We start from the raw sequence: 22,945 nt of genomic DNA on the forward strand, positions 1-22,945 counted from the left end.
GAAGCCTTCCTAGAGTGCCAGGCTGGGTTAAGTGTCTCCTCTGGGGGTCTACAGTGCCCTGCACTACCTCCGTGACAGCACAGATCACTCCTGTGAAAATCTGGGACACTGTCGGCCCTACCGCGTGCCCCTCCCCCCCGAACAGGACAGGGCTCAGGCTGACTCATCTGTGTCCCCACAGGAGGCCTCAGGGCATGTTCCCAGGACATGGGCGAAGGTGGTAAGAGAAGCAGAAGGAAAGAGAGGAAGGGAGATGTTGGAGAAAGAGAAGTAGGAGAAAGTAAGAGACAGGAGGGCGGGGGGGTGGGGTGGGAATCCGGAGAGCTGTTCTCACCTCCCGGGTGCTCATACTAACACCATATAGACGGACTGACAGCAGCTACACCGTGAGGTGGGCGCCGGGAGTGTCCCCATTGAACAGACTGGGGACATGAGGCCCAGAGAGGCGAAGCCTCTCTGGAAGTGGCCGAGCCAGGATGAACCTAGTTCAGAGCCTGAGTTCATCACCACTGGGCGGGGCTGCCGCTCCGGGAGAAGGAGGGGGACGAGAAAGGGGCTCCAGGGGACAGAGAGCCTCCAGGGAAGGCCACCTCCCTGCAGCCAGCGCCAAGACCACACCCACCCGGCTCAGGCGAGACACGGCCAGAGAGATGCAGGTCTTAAAGTCGTCCGGGTTCTTCTTGCAGAGACAGGTGATGAGGCTGACAGCAGCCGTGACCACACCCTGCAGAGACAGACAAATGGCAGGTCAGGGCTGGGGGGCGGTGGGGAGGGTCAGACTGGGGATAAGTGTCCAGGCTGTGGATCTGAAAGCAGAGGCTCAAGGGCCGGGTGGGTGATGGGTGTGGGGGACACTGGACGGGATCCCTGGGCAGTCAGGGGGGGTAATCAGGGATCGACGTGGGGGTTTCTGGACACTTGGGTGGGTGACAGGTACTAAGGACACTGGACCAAGATCTCTGGGTGCCTGAGTAAAGGCAGGGACAGAGGTGGGGGTCCCTGGGCGTCCAGGTGGGAATCAGGGCAGAGGCGGAACTCCCTGGGCTTCTACGTGAGCGTCCAAGGCCCCTCCCGGTGAGCGGGCAGGGGCCTCACCATGTGCTGGTCGTTGAGCAGGTGCACCACGCGGGCCGTCCACTCGCCCATGGGCACTAAGTCAGGCGAGGCCTTGTAGAGTCGCAGCAGGCACAGGGCCGCGCTCTGTTTCACGCTGTCCATGCTGTCCCTGCAGGGGCACAGTTTGGCGGGGGGAGGTGAGTGCGACCCCAGCCGCACAGAACTACAAGACCGTGACCCGAGCCGAAGTCAAACGCTCTGCCGACTGAGCCACCCAGGCGCCCTGTCCATCTCCTCCTTATGACAAACTGAGGAACCGGGGCCAGATGTGTGTGCTCGAGGTCCTGACTTGTGGGGCGCGGCTCCGGGGCAAGCCGCTGACCCTCTCTGATGGGCTGGGGGATGGAGAAACGGCACCGTGGACCAGCAGCTGGCGCGGCCTGGAGCACAGAGGGGGCGCGGGAGCTGTTCTGAGAGCCCGGGCGGCCGCCTCGAGGTGCAGCTCTCCCGGAGAGGATTCAACCAGAGCCCGAGCCGAGGGCACCAAGGGAAGTCCCTGCACCAGTCGAAGGTCGGGTGCAAAGACCTCTCCCAGGACGAGCAGTAGAAACACAAACTGCGGCGACAGAGCAGCTCTGTATGCTCCCATCAGACAGGCAGACGTGTGCGTGCCGGCCGGGCCGGGGGTGCAGACATGGGGACGGGCCCTCAGGAAAGGAGCACAGCGGGTGGGGGTGGGGTGGGACAGGTGGTGGGCGCCCCTGGCCCGCGTGCCCCTGGGAGTGACGCGGACCAGGCCCGGCGATATGCTCCTGGACACCCACCCTGGGGAAGGGCGCACACGCGTGTTCAGGGTGATGGCTTGAGAACGTTCACCGACGGACAGTCGTCAAACTAAAACCAAAACTGGCAGAAGGTCTGCCCCAGTGGTGCTCCATTAATGACCGTTTTACCATTGTTACAGCCCATGTGTCAGGAGCCCTGAGCCCAGGCCATGTTTTGTTCTAGGTGTTTCTACACAGGAACCCTCATCAGAGCTCTCGAGGGAGGTGACCTCTACCGTCACCCCCAGATACAGGGAAGGGAACGTCCAGCCGCACACCAAATGGAGGAATAAGGGCTATTTATCACCTTGGTTAACGTGAAGACAGACGGTGCGACTAGTTAGGTAAAGCTGAAAACTGCATAATGTAGGGGTGTGTGCCCAGGTACAAAAGGACAAGGGGGCATGTGGGAATTATGACCATCAAATTCAGGGCACAGGGAGGTAGGGAAAAGTGGAGCAGGTGTGAAGGATATGGAAGGAATTCTACCGTAACTGTTTCTTTTTCTTTTGTTTCCTTTCTTTTTTTTGAGAGAGAAAGCACATGCGTGAGCAGGGCAGAGGGACAGAGAGAGAGTGAGAATCCCAAGCAGCCTCCAGGCTCAGCTCGGAGCCCGACGCGGGGTTTGATCCCGAGACCCCTGGGATCACCTGAGCTGAAATCAAGAGTCGGACACTCAACCGACTGAGCCACCCAGGGGCCCCCGCCTTTCTTTTTTTAAAAAGCTGTGATACTACATGACCCAGCAATCCTGCACCCAGGCATCTACCAATTGAAAACAAAGTTCACACTAGGTATGTGTACATTATTCGTAATAGTCCAAAAAAAAAAAAAAAAAAAAAGGTGGAAACTTTCTGATGGATGAATACAGCCGAATCGCACTATTGGGCCACAGAAAGGAAAGAACCACAGCTTCATACAACACGGGGGAACCACGAAAACATTAGGCCAAGTGAAAAAAGCCAGACACAAAAGGCCATGTGTTGGGCGCTTCTGCTTATCTGAAATGTCCGGAGTGGGCAAATCCAGCACAACAGAAAGCAGATGAGTGGTTGCCTGGAGCGAGGGGCAAAGGCAATGGGGAGTGACGGCTAACAGGTATGGGGCTTCTTCCCGGGGTTAAAGAAACGTTCTGGAATTAAGAGAGTGGTCGTGGTTGCACAACATTGTGAATATCCTAAAACCCACCGAACTGCATGCTTTAAAATAGTTGAAACAGTGAACTGGGTGTGATGTGGATTTGATCTTCAATTAAAAAAAAAAAAAAATCTACCTAAAAAAATATATTCCCCTGTGCTCCCGTCACCGCCAAGGCCAAGCTTCGGGAGTCGAGAGAGACCAGCCGAGCACTCAGACATCCCCGGCCTGGCCGCTGACTCTGGCGCGGCACAAGCCCCCAGCATCCATTCCCTGGCGGGCAACTAGGACATCGCCTCTGCTCACGAGTCTGTCACACTGGCCTCCTTCTCGGCCCTCACAGGCACCAAGCTCTCCCCGTTGGGGAAGCCGGCAATTTGTGTCTCACCCAAGCCAATGGTGCCTGCCTGTCCTCATCTTAAAGAAACCGAAAACGGCATCTGTCACGACTGACCAGTCCGTCCGATGCGAAGGGTTCTTCTAGTCCCGCCCTATGGCCCGTTCTACATTCTCCTCCCATCTCCCTGGCCAGACCTCGACCGGCTGGGCTGCCCCGGGGCTTAGCCTTAGGTCACTCCTCGTCCCCTCTCATGTCTTCCCTGAGGCACTTCAACTGGCCGTGGCTTTAATTACTGTCCATCCTGCGCTGTCCCGTACGGTGGCCCCAGCAACGTGTGGCTGCTGGACACAGGAAGCGAGGAGAACCCGAGCAGAAACACAACGTGTGTGCGTCTGCGTGCATCACACTTACAGGTGGTGATGATGCGAACGGTTACATGGATAATTTTCATGCTGATCCAAGGTCAACGTGAAAATATTTTAGAGTGACTGGGTTAAATTAAAATATTAAAATAAGTTTCACGCGTTTATGTTCTTCCTTTGTCTAATGTAGCGACTTGAACCGTGGAGAGGCTGTGTGTGGCCCGCGTGCCATTTTTAGTGCTCCGTGCACGGCTCTCCCACACTCGCTCTCCAGCCTCGAGTCCCCGCCATCCAGTCGCCCACCTGACATCTCGGCCCAGATGGCCAATAGGCACCTCACGTCCCACGTGGCCAAACCTGGCTCAGGTCCTGCCTCTAGAGTCCCTGCTCCTCCCCAGTCTCGGTCATCTGCACACCTGTTCACCCTCATCCTCTCTCTCTTTCCTACCCCCACGTAACCCGTCCCGTCAGCGTCACTTCCCGAACATAGCCAGCCCCCGGCAGTTCTGACCTGGACGGCAACAGACACCTCAGTGGTCTCCCCGCTACCACCCCCCGCCCCCAGTCTCTAGTTCTGCTTGTGGTTTCTTGAGCTGCTTGATGCCGAGGATTGGCCTCTTTCATTGTTTCTGGGACATTCTCAGCCGTTGCCCGTTCAAACAACAGCCCTGTCACCTTCTCTTCCTTCTCTCTTGCTAGAGCTCTAGATGGCATTGTTAGACCTTCTCTATCTTCCATGACTCTTTCTTTTTTTTTTTTTTTTTTTAATGTTTATGTGTTTATTTTGAAAGAGAGAGAGAGCAAGCTGAGGAGGGGCAGAGAGAAAGAGAGAGAGAGAGAGAAAATCCCAAGCAGGCTCCCCACTGTTAGCGCAGAGCCAGATGCAGGGCTTGAACTCCTGAACCGTGAGATCACAACCTGAGTTGAAATCAAAAGTTGGACGCTTAACCGACTGAGCCATCCAAGCACCCCATCTTCCATGACTCTTAACCTCTCTCTCTAAATTTTCCATCTCTTCGTTTCTCTGGGCTGCATGCTGGTGAATTTCATCATTTCTACTGCCTGTTTACTAAATCTGCGTTGGCTCTGTCTACCCGGCTGCTAAACCAGACCACTTAAATAATACTCTCCATTTCTTTTTCAGGTCTGCTTGCACTTCCATTTTTCTTATTAACTGTTTTCTTATTTACTGAAACATATGAAACATATTTATGTTACCTTCTATGTGAATATTCCAATTTGATTATTATTTTCAGCTTCCTTTCTGCTGGTTCTCCCTCATGGTGTTGCACCGCCTGTGTTTAGTGATTTTCGATTGTGTGTTACTCATGTTAACTGGGAGCTTCATCTGTGGTGAAGGCGGGCTTCTCCAGAAAAGGCTGGTTTGCTTATGTCAGGCCTCAGCTACTACCAGCTTAAAGCACTTTAAAGTTTGGCTTCAGAACTTGTGGACAGCCCAGGTAGGGGAAAATCAGGCTGAAAACCAGTGTGTGGGCTGCTCCGTGCCAAGGTCCGAAACAGGTAATTTTGCTGATAGTCCCCGAGGGGATTTATTTCTAGGTCACCCTCACTTTGAAGTGTGGCCTCTGGAGCTTCTCCTCAGACAAGCTTTGTATCCTGTTCCCAGAGGCCGCAGGGCCCCAAAACCAATATCTAGGTTCACCCTCCAAGCAAACTCTGGCTTTGGCACTCTGCTCATCTTCCCAGGTGCCAGGCCCTTCTTAGCTTGTGGCCTGTACGCTCCTCGTTTTCTCACTAGCTCTGAATACGCTGAAGAATATTTCCTTTCTTCTTTTATCCAACATTGATAGTTGGGTTTCAGCAAGAGCATCAGTCAGGAATCTAGTCCACCACGCTACTAGAAATACACATTGTACCTTCTCCCATACCAAGCTGGGTGATCTTTTAAAAATACAAAGCCAGGGGCACCTGGGTGGCTCAGTCGGTTAAGCATCCGATTCTAGATTTCAGCTCAGGTCACGATCTCACGGCTTCGTGGATTTGAGCCCTGTGTCAGGCTCTGTGCTGGCAGCACGGAACCTGCTTGGGATTCTCTCTCTCCTTCTTTCTGCCCTTCCCCCACTCGCACTGTCTCTGTCTCTCTCAAAATAAATAAACTTAAAAAAATAATAAAATTACAGGGGCGCCTGGGTGGCTCAGTCGGTGAAGCATCCAACTTCGGCTCAGGTCACGATCTCGCAGTTTGTGGGTTCAAGCCCCGTGTCGGGCTCTGTGCTGACAACTTGGAGCCTAGAGCCTGCTTCGGATTCTGTGTCTCCTTCTTTCTCCCTGCCCCTTCCCCGCTCACGCTCTGTGTCTCTCTCCTTTAAAAAATAAACAAACTTAAAAAAAGTTAAAAAATAAAATAAAATTACAAAGACAATCATGTCACGTGCTTACTTAAAACAAACCAACTGCCTTCCATTTCAATTAGAATAAAATCCAAACTCCCCTCTCTCTCTTGTTCGCTGCACTCCGGCTACAGAGACTGCCTCTTGGTTCCTTGAATGCAGAGAGCTCATGCCTCAGGGCCTTTGCACTTGCTGCTCCTTTTGCTTTGGACATTCTCCAACATTTTAAAATAACTATCTTCTCACCATTCCGGTCTCAAATTGCGTCAGCTCCTTGGACAGACCCTCCCTGATGAGTCTATTTAAGCAGCTTCCGCCACCACCCTTGCTGCCCCCACTACCCCTGTTGCCCACTACCCACTTTTGTTTTCTTCACAGCGTTTATCACTATCCGAACTCATCTTACTTTTTTACGTATGTATTTGCTCTTTGGGTACCCTCCCTAGATGTAAGCTTCCTGAGGGTGGGCACAACAGTCCTCTCTTCTCCCTCCTGCCTCCCCAAACCCACAACAGTGCCAGCATATTGGAGGCCCTCAAAAAACATCTGATGAGTGACCTCCAGCCTCAGGATGATCGCACAGGCCTACCCCAGTGCCCCTCATCTCATGCCTTTCCCCCTTCCACGGCCAACCACTCCTCCGTGCCCAGGTGTCAGCCTGATGCCGCTTCCTCTGGGAAGCTCTCCCTCGTCCCCCAGACTAGGTCAGGCGCCCAACTAAATGTCCTTATGGGCCCCCGTGCCCCACAGCATGGTTCCGAGAGGAAGTATACGGTTCATCCTGCAATTATTCAATCCAAGTGTATTTCCCACTCTGGACCATGAATGCCTGGGAGGGCGATGACCGTGTCCATTTCTGGTCACGACTGCATCCCTTGCGATCAACATGACACTTTGCGCACAGTAGCTGCTCGCCGGATGTTTGTTAAATGAATGAACGAAGAAGCAGAAGTCCTGGAGGGCTGTCACCAACATAACTTCCAGTTGCTACCTCTTCTATGCTAGCTATTAAAGGTCACTTAATCAGACAGACACCCCACTGGCTTTGTTGGGGAGGTCGCTTCACACCACTGAGTTGGCTTGGTGAGATGAAGAGAGAGAACCGTGGGGCTGCCACTAGGATCTAAGCCCGGCATTACCCCCACATCCTGGCTAGGAGACCTTGGGCAGGTGACACAGCCTCTCTGACCCTCGAACTTGGCTGGACCTTATCTATTCCATCCCAAACCCCACCCCTCCTGGGTCCCCAGTGCCTCACCCAGCCACCAGGATGCGTGGGATGTCAGCGGCAAAGGCCTCGCCCATCTCACGGCTGCCCACGTTGGCGATGCAATGCAGGGCCAGGCACATGAAGGTCGGGTTACGGCTGGCCAGGTCATTCTTGATGGCGTTATTGATGAGCCGGATCAGCTCGGAGTTTGAGTTTACCAGAACCGAGATGAACAGGTAACCCTGCGTGAGGGAGGAGGTGGGGGGCTGAGAGCCTTGTGGCTACTTGGTCCTAGACCCCAACCCTCCCATCCTGGGGTCTGTACTCCTAGTTCCCTCCTCCCTCAGACCCAGGAATCCAGACTCCCAGCTCCCTCCTCCCTCAGACCCAGAAGTCCAGGCTCCCAGCCCCTCCCCACCCGGACTCACTATTTGCTTCTCCGTGTACTTGTTGGAGCTGAGCAGGTTCACAGCTTCCATGTGCCCAAAGTCAATGTCATGCCCCAGCAGGAAGATGAACAGCAGTTTACACACATACTTTTTCTTACTGTAGCCGTCCAAGGCTTTGTCCCCTAGGGCCGGAGGAAGGAGGAAAGGGGAGGCAGAATGAGGAAGGATCATGCCTACAAGTCCCCAATCCCTTCCTCCCTCAGACCCAGGCCTCCAGCCCCTCTCCCAGCCCTAGGAGTCCAGGCCACCAACCTACCTTTGAACTTAGAGCGGATATTGGCCAGTTCCTTATTGATTCTCTTAATCTCCGCCTCCTTGCTCTTACCTGGGGAGGAGAAGGCAGAGCAGGTGATGAGGGTCGCAGACAGTTGAGCTCCCTGTCCTCATTCTCCTTGGCAAGGCCCCTCCCTGCGGGAAGGGCACACTCTCGCCACCCTGGGGCCTTGGGCCCTGGGGCTGAGGTTAGGCCTGGGCCCCGTCTCTAGCTGGGAGCTTCACGGAGGTGAGAATCATGGCTCAGTGGTCTTTACAACCCGGAGGAGAAGCCTGGCACATAACTTGGGGTGACCCTTGACTTGCTCCCTCCTTCCTCCTCTCACTGTGGCCCCTGAACTGTACTCACCCTGGGAGCCCCTATCTCTACCCACAGCTCTGGTTATGCTTCCACCACCAGCCCCCAGAACTGGCCTGGCAAGAAATATATGATGGATGGATGGATGGATGGATGAATGAATGAATGAATGAATGAATAGTTCGGCTGCCTTCTAACTGTCCCCAAGGACTCTCACCCCTACCCCATCCCCACTGAGCTCAGCATCTCCTGAAAACCTGCTCCTCCCCCAGGTTCCCAACGTCATGAAGGTCCCACTGCGTCCCAGTCACAAGGCCAGACTTGTGGGTGCTGACCTCGTCCACTCCCTTCCTGTCCCTCCATACATCCTGTCGCCCCACAGACCCACTTCCTCCATTTCCCGGCTGCCAACCTCTCCCCAACTTGTCTGCGACATTCCTACTCTTCTGATAAGAGGACTTTCCCTGACCCCAGAGGCTAGGTCCTGTGCTCCCCGTGCTCCTCGATGTTCGGGCACCTCCTCTATCAGGGCAAGCCGGCTGGACGGTGACCAGGTCTCTCGGCCACCCTCGCCGCCTGCTGCGTCCCTCCCCACGTCCCCCAGTCCCACTGGAGCCAGACTTCACCATCTTGTCCTCGACAGGCTCACTCGGCTCGTCCAGACAGAAACCCGGATGCGTTAGCATTTCACTCAAGCCGTCGCCACATCCCTTTGGCTTGACCTACAGAACAGCGGGACCCCCGCCACGACCACCGCACCCAGACCCGAATCACTGCAGCGGCCTCCTTCCTGGCCTCCCGGCCTCCTGCTGGGGGGACTCCACCCCATGGCTACCAAGCCCTGTGGCCCTGCCCCGGCCACCCCACCAACGTCACCCCTCACCACCTCACTGTGTGTTCCACCCACGGCCTCCCACGTTCCCTGCTCTCTCAGGGGCCTTGCGTGTGCTGCACCCTTTGCCCGGCCCATCTCTCCCGTTAGCTCCTTGTCAGCTGGGTCTCAGCTCTTGTCACCTCCTCCAAGAGCCCTTCTCTGACCACTTTTTTAAAGACAACGCCTTGGGGCGCCTGGGTGGCCCAGTCGGTTAAGCGGCCAACTCTTGATTTTGGCTCAGGTCGTGATCTCACGGCTCGGGACTTCGAGCCCCACTTCGGGCTCTGTGCTGACAACGCGGGGCCTGCTTGGGATTCTCTCTCTCCCTGTCTCTTGAAATAAATAAATACATTTGAAAACAAAAACAAAAACACACACAAAAAAAACACAGCCAATGCTTTATACTTGTTTCCACCATTAAAAATAAAAGTCTTGGGGCGCCTGGGTGGCTCAGTCGGTTAAGCATCCGACTTCGGCTCAGGTCATGATCTCACGGTCCGTGAGTTCGAGCCCTGCGTCGGGCTCTGTGCTGACAGCTCGGAGCCTGAAGCCTGCTTCGGATTCTGTGTCTCTCTCTCTCTCTGACCCTCCCCTGTTCATGCTCTGTCTCTCTCTGTCTCAAAAATAAACATTAAAAGAAAAGTTTAAAAAAAAATAAATAAAAATAAAAATAAATAAAAATAAAAGTCTTCCCTAAGCACATTTCACACCATGTAACTATTTTATTTATATTTACTGTCTAACCTTGGCTCCCACTTCAGATTATGAGCATCGCTTAGCGGGCCCTGAGCTGCGCTGTCCAATACGGGAGCTCCCAGCCGGGCAGCTCTTGAGCACCTGAAACGTGGCTGTTCCGGACTGAGATGGGGTTAAAGTGGCAAAAACACACTGGATCTGGGAGACGGGGCGGGAAGAACGTAAAATATTTCATTGAAAATTTAACAATATCGGGGCGCCTGGGTGGTTCGGTCGGTTGGGCGTCCGACTTCGGCTCGGGTCGTGATCTTACAGTTCATGAGTTCGAGCCCTGTGTCGGGCTCTGTGCTGACAGCTCGGAGCCTGGAGCTGCTTCGGATTCTGTGTCTCCCTCTCTCTCTGCCCCTCCCCTGCTCATGTTCTGTCTCTCTCTCTCTCTCTCTCTCTCTCTCTCAGAAATAAACATTAAAAAAATTAAAAAATATATTGGGGTGCCTGGGTGGCTCAGTCAACTGAGTGTCCGAATTTGGCTCAGGTCGTGGTCTCGCGGTGTGTGAGTTAGAGTCCCACATTGGGCTCTCTGCTGTCAGCACAGAGCCCAATCTGGATCCTGTCCCCCTCACTTTCTGCCCACCCCATCTCAAAAATAAAAAATTTTTTAAGACAGAGAGAGAGTGCAAGTGGGGGAGGAGTAGAGAAAGGCGGGGAGTGGGGACAAGGGAGAGAAAGAGAGAGAGAGAAAGAGAGAGAGAGAGAGAGAGAGAATCCCAAGCAGGCTCCACACTGTCAGCACAGAGCCCGACGCGGGGCTCAAACTCACGAACCATGAGATCATGACCTGAGTTTGATCATGATCAAAACCAAGAGTCGGTCGCTCAACCAACTGAGCCACCCAGGCACCCCTCAAAAATACTTAAAACAAAGAAACAAACAAACAAACACCCATGCCAGACATATTGAAATAACAATATTTTGGTGTATCAGATTATGTAAACATATTATTAAAGTTAAATTTGCCAGTTTCTTTCTCCTTTTACAAAAAAACGTGGCTACAGGAAAAGTGGAAACCACACCCGTGGCTCATACTCTGTCAGCGGGAAAGCGCTGTTCCAGGGCCTCCTCTGGGCTCCACACTGCCTGTGTCACCTCCAGCAGAGCACAGCACATGCTGTGGGTGTCGGGGTCTGCCCCTGTCCACCAGACCACAGGAGGAGCCCCTCGCGGGCAGGGCCAGGATCTGGGTAGCAACTCTGTGTTCCAAGGGCCTACCAAGTGCCGACCTGAGAAGAGGCATGAAGACATGAATAAGGGCCTTAAGAAGTGCATGTTGGGGCGCCTGGGTGGCTCAGTGGGTTAAACGTCTGTTTTCAGCTCGGGTCATGATCTCACGGTTCGTGAGTGCGAGCCCCACGTCGTGCTCTGTGCTGACAGCTCGGAGCCTGGAGCCTGCTTCGGATTCTGTGCCTCCTCTCTGCCCCTCCCCCACTCCTGCTTGTGCTCTCTCTCTCTGCCCTCAGGAAGGGGATGGAGGGCCTGGGGATGACAGTGGGACAGGGTCTCTGGGACCCAGGCGACGAAGGGTCAGTTCCTCAGTGATGAGCCGGAATTGGCCTGTGTAGCCCCAGAGGCCATCTGATCCTTCATGTAGTAATTACTCGGTTTTTGAGCCCCACGGGCCAGGCCTGAGTGGCGCGGCGACACGGGGCACCCAGGACCCACCCGGACGTTGCACTTGTGATTTGCCTCCAGGGGCTCCCGGCCTGATAGGGCGCAGGCGATCAACGAGCCCTGTCCCCACACCTGAGTGAGATGCGCAGGCACAGAGGCCGCTTGGGGCCCTTGGTGGTGGCTGCCTCGAGGAGGGGACATTTGAGGAGGGCAGTGAAAGGTGAGGAGGGTTCAGGAGCAGTTCACGGGAGAGGAGAACCTGTGTGAGGGTGGTAGCAGGGGGTGGGGGACAGCGCCCAGCAAGGGTGCAAGGTACACGCTCTGTTCTCCTTATTTTTACTTTTTTTTTTATTGTTTTTTGTTTTTTATTTTTTTTTTAGATGGCCACAACTGTTTTAAGCGCTTGCCTTAAAACTATTCTGTAAGGACCAAAAAATAAATAAATAAATAAATAAATAAATAAATAAATAAATAAATAAAGTCCTGTTTTATAAATGGACCATATATTACAAACCGCCTGCTTAAACGTCATCGCAGATAGATGGACATTTGAACAGCAATTGAATTTGGGGCTAGGGCATTCTCTGGGCTTTGTTTAAACCTCTATGAAAAGCTTTGAGCCCACCTGGGTGGCTCAGTGGGTTAAGCTGCTGACTCTTGGTTTTGGCTCGGGTCACACTCTCACGGTACATGAGTTCGGGCCCCCCATCGGGCTCTGTGCTATCAGCACAGAGCCTGCTCGGGATTTTCTCTCTCATTCTCTCTCTGCCCCTTCTCCCCAACTCGTACTTTTTCTCTCTCTCAAAATAAATTAATAAACTTAAAAAAAAAAAAAAAGCTTCGAGAAGCAGGCAAAGCTAACCTATGGTGTTGGATGACAGCCGTGGTCATCCTTGGAGGGGGTCGGGGCTGGGAGCGTTGACAAGGAGGGTGCCAGGGAGCTAAGGATGTTGTTTCTGCATCTGGGGGGCCCGCTCTGTAGCTGTGTTCAGTCAGGAAAAGTTCATCAAGCTTGACACTTATATCTGTGGGCTTTTTTTTTTTTTTACATTTATTTATTTTTGAGAAACAGAGCGAGACAAAGCGTGAGCGGGAGAGGGGCAGAGAGAGGAGACACAGCATCTGAAGCAGGCTCCGGGCTCTGAGCGAGCGGTCAGCACAGAGCCCGACGCGGGGCTCGAACCCACGAACCGCCGTTCATGACCCGAGCTGAGGTCGGACGCCTACCAACCGAGCCACCCAGGGGCCCCTGTGGGCTTTTTTATACATATGCCAGCTCTGTGTATGTACACATGCATATGTAAATTAATAGATTTGCATATTAAATTATATATAAATATACATATTTTTGAGATTATTTACTTTGAGAGAGAGAGAGAGAGAGAGAAAATATGCCTGGGGGAGGGGCAGAGAGAGGGAGAAAGAATCTCAAGCAGGCTCTGTGCTGCCAGCATGGAGCCCAACATGGGGCTCAAACTCACCAAACTGTAAGATCAAGATCTGAGCCAAAATCAAGAGTTGGACACTCGACCGACCGAACCACCCAGCACCCTAAATATATATTTTTATGGGGAAGAAATCACCTATGCAAAGACCGTAGGAAGCATACAGGGACAACCTAAAAAATATTTACAGAATATATGTACGTGCGTATATATTTTGTTCTGTAAACACTCTTTAACGGTCGTGGGATGGAGCCCTGCGCTGGGCTCTGCGCTCGGCATGGAGCCTGCTTGGGATTCTCTCTCCCTCTGCCCTTCCCTCCCGCTCACTCGCGCATGTGCAGGCTCTGTCTCAAAGAAAGGGGAAAATAAATACATAAATCAATCAAATCAAATCAAATCGAATCGAATCTCAGGGCATCTGCGTGGCTCAGTCGGTCAAGCATCCGACTCTTGATTTTGGCTCAGGTCACGATTTCACAGTTCATGGGTTCGAGCTCCATGGCCGGCTCTGCGCTGACAGCGTGGAGCCTACCTGGGATTCTCTCTCTCCCTCTCTCCCTGTCCCTCCCCCACTCTCTCTCTCTCAAAATAAATAAACGTTAAAAAAATTATTTAAAAACCCAAAAACCCCAAATCTCAATTCAGTTACTGCAACGTACGTTTGGAACAACTCAGGTACTTTGTGAATCTGCTTTTTCGACCCTAAGTTGTACAAACTCTTAATGCAGAACAAGTATTTCCAGTGAAACTGTGGCCTGGTTGAGAAAGGAACATCAACTGTCTCGTGAATATTTTTTTTAAATATCGATTACACATTCAAATAATACGGCGGACGTTCTAAGTAAAAGACATTAAACGTCCACTCATTTTACTTTTTTAATTTTAATTTTTTTTCAACGTTTTTTATTTTATTTTTGGGACAGAGAGAGACAGAGCGTGAACGGGGGAGGGTCAGAGAGAGAGGGAGACACAGAATCGGAAACAGGCTCCAGGCTCCGAGCCATCAGCCCAGAGCCCGACGCGGGGCTCGAACTCACGGACCGCGAGATCGTGACCTGAGCGGAAGTCGAACGCTTAACCGACTGCGCCACCCAGGCGCCCCTCGTTTTACTTTTTTAACGTGGCTACTGGAAAATGTAAGCTTGCGTACGCGGCTCGCTGGGTCAGATGTGCTCTGTGCTATCAAAGGCATTGCCACCCCGGAGAGGAAATACTCTCCGTGAAGAACCGGCTGCAAAAGAACGCGGCTGCCGAAAGCATCCCTGGGCGGCCACCAGCCGTGTGAAGGGTGCACACACCGATTTGTCAACCCTCAGCCTCTGGGCAGAATGCAGCACCTGAGGGCAGGGACGTGTGGCTGCTTCACTCCCAGGGGGCACCCCCTGGGTTCACAACAGTCCCCACACGGGAAAGGTGCTGAATGCAGATTGTGGACCAAGAGTACTAGATGGCACACAGAAGTGGGTGAGGCTGGGGCTCAGTGAAGTCCTGTCATCCTCCAGGCCCTACAGACCCACTAGGTCTCTCTCGGACGCAACTCCTGCCCTTCCCGCCAGCCGGGGCCTCCTCTTCCTGTTCCTCCTCCTCCTTGAATTCCTCCTACACCGCGAGCACAGTCCTGCCTCAGGGCCTTTGCACAGGCTGTGCCAAGAACTTCCTCCTCCAGATTTATGCAGGCCTATTTCACCCACCCAATTTGATTCTTTGCTCCAATGTCCTCTTTTCAGCAAGAGACTGTCTGACCAGCTTATATAAGAGCACTATCCCTAACCTTGTCCCCATACCCGTTCTCTGCTTTATTTCCTCCCAACACCCACTGCTACCTGTCTATACACCTGAATACTCTATATTTACTCGTGTACCAATCCGTGCTCCCTTAGAATATGAGCATGAGAATAGGAGAATATATATTTCCATAGAATATGAGAGAGAGGACTTCTGTTCACTGTTGTAGTCCCGCTACTTAGAGCAGCGTCTGGTGGCCGGTAAAGATTGATTGGTTCATTCATTCGTTCATTTCCTTATTCATTCAACCAGCAAACATCTCCCAAGGACGCCCGTGGGCCAGGTCCCACAGGGGGCAGAACTGGGGACCCTGGGAAGGATCAGAGCAGGGCCTGTGCTCCAGGGGCTGGGGGAGATGCCACAAATGGAATGGGTCACACTTTGGAGTAGGATGCACCCCAATGGAGGAGCTCAGGGCACTGTGAAACCCAGCACCACTCCCCCTTTTTTTAATCACTCACTCGCAAACTCTCCTCAGGCCTAGTGGTAGCTGGGGCCCTAGAGGGAGGGCAGCCCCAGCCTGGGCCCGGGAAGCTCCCAGGCAGATTAAGTGACTGGGAGGCAGATCCCCGCTCCAGAGAGCACAGGACGAAGCCCTCAGGCCAGGCCCAGCCCGAACCTTTCCCCTTCTTATCAGCAGAATTTGCCCTTCCTTGCCCTCCTTCTCAAAGCCTGCCTTTCATCTCCTTCTAGAGCCGTCCCCCTGAACTCCACTCTGCCCTTCAGATTCTCCAGCAGGATGGCTCAACACTCCTCTCCCTCCTCCACCTGATCGGCTCTGGGCCCTGGCTCATCCACATCCCTCAGGCCTTCGGCTCCCTCACTCCTGCTTGAAACCCTCCCCAGTGTTCTCAGGACAGACACCAACTTGGCCTCTGCCCACCTGCCCAATCAGATCCCATCCCGTCCCTCTGTGCATCAGCCACACAGGCCTTACCTCAGTCTCGCTTGGGCCCCAGGACCTTTGCACTGTTGTCCCTCTGCCTCCCCAGCTCTTCTCTGCCTCCCTTGGCCTGGCTAACTATGCCACATTGTCTGAGCACTGCAATCAGACAGAGCTTTCATTCTCTCGACATGGTGGCCCTCTCTCTCTCACGGACTTAGGACAGCTACACGTTTTTTTCCACTTAAAAAAAAAAAAAATTGAGGGGCGCCTGGGTGGCTCAGTCAGTTGGGCGTCTGACTTCGGTTCAGGTCATGATCTCACAGCTGGTGAGTTCGAGCCCCACGTCAGGCTCTGTGCTGACAGCTCAGAGCCTGGAGCCTGCTTTGGATTCCGTTTCCCTCTCTCTCTGCCCTCCCCCCCTCACATTCTGTCTCTGTCTCTTAAAAATAAATAAGCATTAAAAAAGAGTTTTAAAAATTGAGATACAATTCACCCAACCATAAAGTGGGCAAGCCAGTGGTCTCTGATATATCCACAGTCTTGTGCAACAATCACCAAGATCTATTTCCAGAACGTTTTCATCACCTGGTCTGGACACCTCAGACAAACGAAATCATACATGTGGCCTTCTGTGTCTGGCTTCTGTCACTTAGAATGAGGTTTTCAAGGGGCGCCTGGGTGGCTCAGTCGGTTAAGCATCCAACTTCGTCTCAGGTCATGATCTCGCGGTTCGGGAGTTCGAGCCTTGCATCGAGCTCTGCGCTGGCAGCTCAGAGCCTGGAGCCTGCTTTGGATTCTCTGTCTCCCTCTCTCTGCCCCTCCCCTGCTCACACTCTCTCTCTCTCTCTCTCAAAAATAAATGAATAAACATTAAAGAAAATAATAAAATAAGTAAATTAAAAAAAAGAACTTAGAATGAGGTTTTCAAGGTTCATCCATGTGGTAGCGTGCGTCCTTTTTGATGGCTTAGTAATATTCCATGGCGCGGGGTACCACATTTTGTATATCCATGCATCTGACGATGGACATTTGGGTTGTCTTGTTTCCGCTCCTGGGCTACGGCGACTAGCCCTACTATGAACATCTATATACGTGTGTTTGTGAGAAGGACTGCCACCATTTTCATGCAGTACCTGTCTCCTTCATGGGACTGGGAGATTCACAAGGGACACAGACCAATCTGTCCTACTCACCACTGTGTCCCCAGCGCCCTTGGTAAGGTTTGAAACACACCAGCCATTCAACAGTTACTTGACGAGACGACGAAGGACCAGAGGAATCCCCGATTCTCTAGCCCCAACCCATCTGGCTCAATTCCCTCCACTGCCCCCGAGGCAGAGTCTCCCCCTTCTGGGGTCCTGCAGCGACACCGACCTGTTTTCTCTTTCCTTCCCCACCTCCATCATCCAGTCCCTCTGCAAATCCTCCAAAACGTGTCCCCAGACCAACCACTTGTCACCCCGGGTCAAGCCAACACCATCTCTCACCCGGATGCCGGCAGCAGCCCCTAATCATCTCCCGGCTTCCGCCGCCACCTCGAGTCTCTTCTCTTCACAGAGGCAGAGGAATTATTTTAAAACATCAAGCAGCTCGCATCCCTCCTGCCTCTAAACCTTCCTGCCGCTCTCGTTTCACTCAGAGAAAGGCCAAAGCGCTCTCGGAGGCCCACGAAGCCCTCCACAATCCGTGGCTGCCCTCATCTCCCGCCCTCTCCCCCTTCGGCTCTTACCTGAACACACGCTAAGCACGCTGCAACCCCAGGACCTTTGAACACACCATTCCTCTGCCTGGACCCCCCCCCCTTGCCTCCAAAATCTGCAGGGCTTGTGCCCTCGCTTCACTCAAAAGTCTACTCACGTCCCAGTCACCCTCTGACCTGGAATCATTTACTGTAGTTCTGTGTTTATTCTCCATCTCCCTCACGGCATGGGGGCTCCCAAGCCGGGGACTCTTGCTCACTGTTGGAGCCCAGTCCCAGGCAGTGTCAAAAGGGGTAACGAAAAATGATCTGTCAAACGAATGAATGAGTGAAGGCAAGGTGCTGTCATCGGCGGGGCTTGCAGACAAAACTGAGCCTTAGAGAGGTTAAACGAGTCGCCGAGGGTCACATCCGTGACCGGCATCAGAGGCCACACACACCTACTCCTAGCACCCTCCCCCACCTAATCCACAACCCCTCCTCACTCACCTCTTTCCGTAACAACTATTAACATCTCTTCTCCACCTGACACCCAACAGCCTCCAGCCCTCTCGTTCACCTCGGACACGCCAGATCCTTTCACACCTCCTCAGTTCTACAGTAATCACAGAGGCCGCTCTTCAGACCCACCGAAGTGACAAAAACAACAGCCAAGACCGCCCAGTGCCTGGAATGTGCAAAAGGCCTCACTCACACACATTATCGCAACCACCTCATCAGGAAGGTGCAATCAGCAGCCCCTGCTGACAGATGAGGAAATCAAGAGGTGAAGTCCCCCGTTCAAGGTCACATGGCCGGGGAGTGACAGCGCTCGAACTCAGACCCGGGTCTGGCTGACCCCAGAGCCCGTGCAGATACAGCCTCGGAAGCTCTTGGCAGCTCTACACACCAACACCCACTCCCAGGAGTTGGGAGCTGACTTGGCGCCAGGCCTCTCGGCGTCACGACGATCCTTCCTGCTGGTGATCACTGTCCCCATATTGAGGTGGTCAGACGGGAGAGGGTTGTAGATTCAGGAGTGCCCTGCTCCCTGACCCTTGACCTCTCTCTGGAACCAGGCTTCCTCCAACACTTAGCTTTCCAGATCTCCTCCCCGCAAATTCCCAAGGCTCCCTGGGCCCTTCTTTGAGCTCTGGGCTCTCCCGGTTCTGACACATCCTCCAAGCCCCCACTTTATAATGTCCTCTTCTTTCCAGGCCCCCAGCTTCCTGTCTCAGGTTCTCCCAACACCCTCCACCTGCAGCACCTCTCCTCTGTGTTCCTAGATCCCTCTTTTCCCCTTAGTAACCCTTCTAGTCTCCTCACCACTGCCCTCCATGTCTACTAAGCCATCCTCCATCCTGGAGCTCCCCTATCCCTCACCAGGGTCCCACTATGGTCCCCCACCTTCCCATCTCTCCTCCCCAACCCTCTGGGACGTTGTATTACTCTCAGGCCCTCTCTATGCACTAGCCAGGAACCTCAGTGACCTACCTAGCCCCTTCCCCTCTATGACACCCCCTCATCCAGGCCCTCAAAGCCCGGCACCATTATGCTTCCTGTGTTTCACGTCCTCCAGGTCCCCTCTGGCCTTCTCCCACTCTATCGCCGCCCAGGGGACCCCCCCCCCCGCCACTCGTGCACCTCCTTCTCTTTCTATCGACCTCAGGGATTTCTCTAAGCCCGTAGCTAATAGGTTCCCCAAGCCTTTCTATCATTCCCAGGGAACACCTCTAGGGTCCCCAGCCCTGGGACCTTACTAGCCTCCTCTCCTCTAAGACCCTCCCGGACGCCTCTAGTCACTCCGTGTCGTCACCTCAAGAGGCACTCTATGACACCCTAAGTCTCTCCATTCCCCCCACCCTAAAGTTCCCCCCGGGGCCTCTCTATTCTCCCCCTCTACGACGCAAAGGCTTCTACGCCCGGGCCCCTCTGTAACCCCCGAGTCCCTCAATTCCACGCTCCCCCTCCCTCCAGTGTCCCCTGGCCGCGCTCTCACAGTTCCGGATGTCGGAGATGAACACCGCGAGCCCCCGCATCCCATCGCCCTTGGAGACGGCCGGCATGATGGCGGTGGTGTCGGCTCCAGGCCTGGCCGGGCAGGGCACAGCGCAGCGGGGGCTGGCAGGCGGGGACCGGGAGGAAAGGACCCCAAGCAGCGCCGAAGAGCCTAGCCGGCCGGGGGGGAGGGCGGGCGGGCTGGCTGGCGGGCGGGCTGGCAGGCCGCGGCTCCGCCTCCGGCCCCTCCCCTCGCGCCCGTCGTCCTGAGCTATCAGTCTCCCATTGGCCCGGATTACTGCCGCTCAGACTCGGGCTCACACCTCGCTCCCTCTCTCATTGGCCGCTGGACAAAGGCACGCTGCTACGATTGGCTCGGCGGCCCGCTATTTCCGTTCGCAGGAAGGGGGGGATGAAGAGGCGTTGCCCAAGAGACGGGCGGAGTTCGGTTGCGTGCTATGGGACCTGCCCCTCCGAGCGGCCGGGTCCGATGCTGATTGGATCCGGCGAAGGGAGGGATTGATTAGAAGGAAGGCGGGGGAGTGTGCCGGGGAGGCGGGACTGGCGTTGACTATGTCCAATGAGCAGGTAGATCGCCCACGCAGGCGTCGCGGATTCGCCAGGCCTGTCCTATTCCCGCCCCCGACTGGGCGTCTGTGGGGGCGGGAGATGTGCGTTGATAGGTAGAGAAGGAAAGTGAATGGGGGTTGTCACTCAGCTGGACTAGGATAGGTGGAGGGCCGCCTGCAATTCCCTGCTGCAGAGAAGTGGTTGGGAGGGGCAAGCAACTGTGAGGTGTTTACTGCGCAAGCGTTCCCGATTCCCTTTCTCCCTCCTCTCTTCCACCCCCGACTCTTTAAATCTTCTTCCAGGAAGTCTTCCCCTCCCCCTCCCTTGTCTAGCGGCCTAGATGTCGAAACCAAATTTCTCAGAACGGGGGAAATACGAATTCAAGTCTAGTCCTGTTAGGCATACGTTAAATCTGACGTCCAGAGAGGTTGAGGGACTTGCCCAAGGTCACACAGCTCAGAAGAGTAGAGCGGGGATTTAAACTATATTTTGTCTTTTAACCACTTTCCCATATACAATGCCTTTTTTTTTTTTTCCAACCATAATGCCATTCTACACATTGAGAATCTCTCCACCAAACTTGGAGCTCCTCCTGAGCAAGAATGGCATCTAGTACTGAAGACCGCTGGTTCAAAGGAAGGAATAGATGAATCTCCTTAGTTTAGCCCAACCACCACCCCTTGGCACCCAAGCCCCTCTTTGATTGACTTTGATTTTGGGGAAGGACTACAATTCTCTGGGCTATTGAGAAATTTGGGGTAAAGGGAACTGAGAGAGTCCATTTCTGTCACCTCCAGGAACTAAACTCCACAACACTTGTCTAATCTCAGAAGCCTGGTATTCTTGGAATGAGCCTTGAGGGAGTGTCCTGGATCCTGTGAACTTCCACTCTGAACCCCCAGGGGATAGGGACCGGGACAAGAGCTGGCCAGGCTGCAGCGTTTCACAGATTGGTCCATCTGGGTTTCCAGGAATGGGGCTTGGGAGAATCATTCTGGATTCTAGGAGGAAGGACGTGCTGAGCTGTCTTAGTGACCAGGAAAGTCCATTCCCAGTATGGGTTGGGGGTGCTATTTGCCCCTAAAGAACAGAGAGTAGAGGACCAATTAGGGGCGGCGCCTGGGTGGCTCAGTTGGTTAAGCCTCTGACTCTTGGTTAACCCCGCATAGGGCTCCATGCCGACAGTGCGGAGCCTGGTTGAGATTCTCTCTCTCTCTCTGCTCCTTCCTTGCTCTCTCTCTCTCTCTCTCTCTCTCGCTCTCTCTCAAAAATAAACTTAAAAAACAACCACAATGAACAACTAATAGGAAAGTGAGTTGGAAAAAGTCATTTTTATGGAAAGATACATTAAGCGTTGCAAGGACTGAAGGAGCCCTGAAGGAGTGGGTTAAGCATTGGATTCTTGATTTCGGCTGAGGTCATGACCTCACGACCCACGACCTTCATGGGTTCGAGTCCTGCCTGCCTCCATCTCTGCACCAACAGGGCTGAGCCTGCTTGGAATTCTCTTTCTCCCTTTCTCTGCCCCTCCCCCGCTCTCAAAATAAATTAACAAACTCAAAAAAGAGGAAACACTCTCTCCCGGAGAACATCTTTAAAAATACATCTTCGTGACAGGATTCGAACTTGTCCTCTTTTTGGACAAGAGAAACACGGAGAGTCCCAAGAACAGGAAAAGTGTGTCTAAGGGTGCCTTCCCTGCCTCAACTCTCCACCTCACTTTCACCCAACCACCTTCCACCCTTTGCCCAGGGCCACCTGAGGCCAGATGGAGTTAACTCTGGGCTCAGTATGGGGGGGGAAGAATGTCCTGAAATTAGGTCCTGATATAGATAGGTGGGGGAACTCAGTCCTCCCTCCACACATACCCTATCCTAGAGCTCATGAAGTAACCAAAACTTAATTTTCAAGACTGGCCCTAAAGCAAAGGCATTCTGGATTCTAATAGGGAGTCAGACCGAGAAGGCTGATTTAACTTTCTGGAAAACCTGGGATTGTTTGATCCTGTGTGGGGGCAGTCCTGGACCCCCCCCCCCATCACAGGAACTCATGACCCCTGTTGAATTAGAGCGGTACTTATAAATAGAAATACAGTGGGAGCCACATATATAATTTTCAACTGACTCGAGCTACATTTTTTAGTTAAAAAAGTGAAATTAATTTTAATAATGTATTGGGGGCGCCTGGGTGGCTCAGTTGGTTAAGCGTCCGACTTCGGCTCAGGTCACGATCTCGCGGTTCGTGAGTTCAAGCCCCGCGTCAGGCTCTGTGCTGATGGCTCAGAGCCTGGAGCCTGTTTCAGATTCTGTGTCTCCCTCTCTCTCTGACCCTTCCCCGTTCATGCTCTGTCTCTCTCTGTCTCAAAAATAAATAAACGTTAAAAAAAATTAAATAATATATTGTATTGAAGCCAACATACCCGAATACTATCATTTGAACATATTTACCGTTCTAATTTTCCTAAATCTTTGCTTTTGTTTTGAGACAGGGAGCACATGTGCAAGTGGGAAAGGGGCAGAGGGAGAGAGAGAGAGAGGATCCCAAGCAGGCTCCAGGCTCAGCATGGAGCCCAACTCCAGACTTGATCCCACAACCCTAGGATCATGACCCGAGCCAAAATCAAGAGTCGGATGCTCAACCAACTGAGCCACCGAGGAGCCTCTAATTTTCCTGAGTCTTTGAAATCCTGTGTTTTCTACTTAGAGCACACATTGATTGAGACTCACCACATTACAGGCACTCAGTAGCTAAAAGTCATTGATTGTGCCTGTGAACTTGGAATTATAGAATTAAGGAAGGAAGGAAGGAAGGAAGGAAGGAAGGAAGGAAGGAAGGAAAGGGGAAGGGAGGGGAGGGGAAAGAAGGGGAGGGGAAAGGGAGGGGAGGAGAGGAGAGGAGAGGGAAGGGAAGGGTAGGGAAGGGAAGGGAAGAATTATAGGGCTGGTTTGAACAAGACAATTATGGGGCTCCGGGGCTCAAGAACTAACCCACTGTTAGGTTTTAAGACCAGACTTTGAACAAGTCCACATTTGGGGGTCTAATGAG

At 53.3% G+C, this 22,945-nt stretch overlaps 1 protein-coding gene across 2 annotated transcripts in view; it reads right to left on the reverse strand.

Annotated features, from left to right (window-relative positions):
• Positions 1 to 19,541, reverse strand: part of AP2A1 (adaptor related protein complex 2 subunit alpha 1) — a 30,210-nt gene extending 10,669 nt beyond the window's left edge. For both annotated transcript variants that reach the window (XM_042968517.1, XM_042968516.1), the window contains exons 1-6: positions 19,332 to 19,541; positions 7,986 to 8,054; positions 7,709 to 7,851; positions 7,329 to 7,522; positions 1,096 to 1,225; positions 623 to 724 (exon numbers count right to left, since the gene is read on the reverse strand). In XM_042968517.1, the coding sequence (XP_042824451.1) occupies positions 623 to 724; positions 1,096 to 1,225; positions 7,329 to 7,522; positions 7,709 to 7,851; positions 7,986 to 8,054; positions 19,332 to 19,398 (705 nt within the window). In that variant the 5' untranslated portion in view covers positions 19,399 to 19,541. The remainder of the gene's footprint in view (positions 1 to 622; positions 725 to 1,095; positions 1,226 to 7,328; positions 7,523 to 7,708; positions 7,852 to 7,985; positions 8,055 to 19,331) is intronic.
• Between the last annotated feature and the right edge of the window lie 3,404 nt (positions 19,542 to 22,945).

This window comes from Panthera tigris, chromosome E2 (assembly GCF_018350195.1).
Source record: "Panthera tigris isolate Pti1 chromosome E2, P.tigris_Pti1_mat1.1, whole genome shotgun sequence".
In the NCBI taxonomy this organism is placed as follows: Eukaryota; Metazoa; Chordata; class Mammalia; order Carnivora; family Felidae; genus Panthera; species Panthera tigris.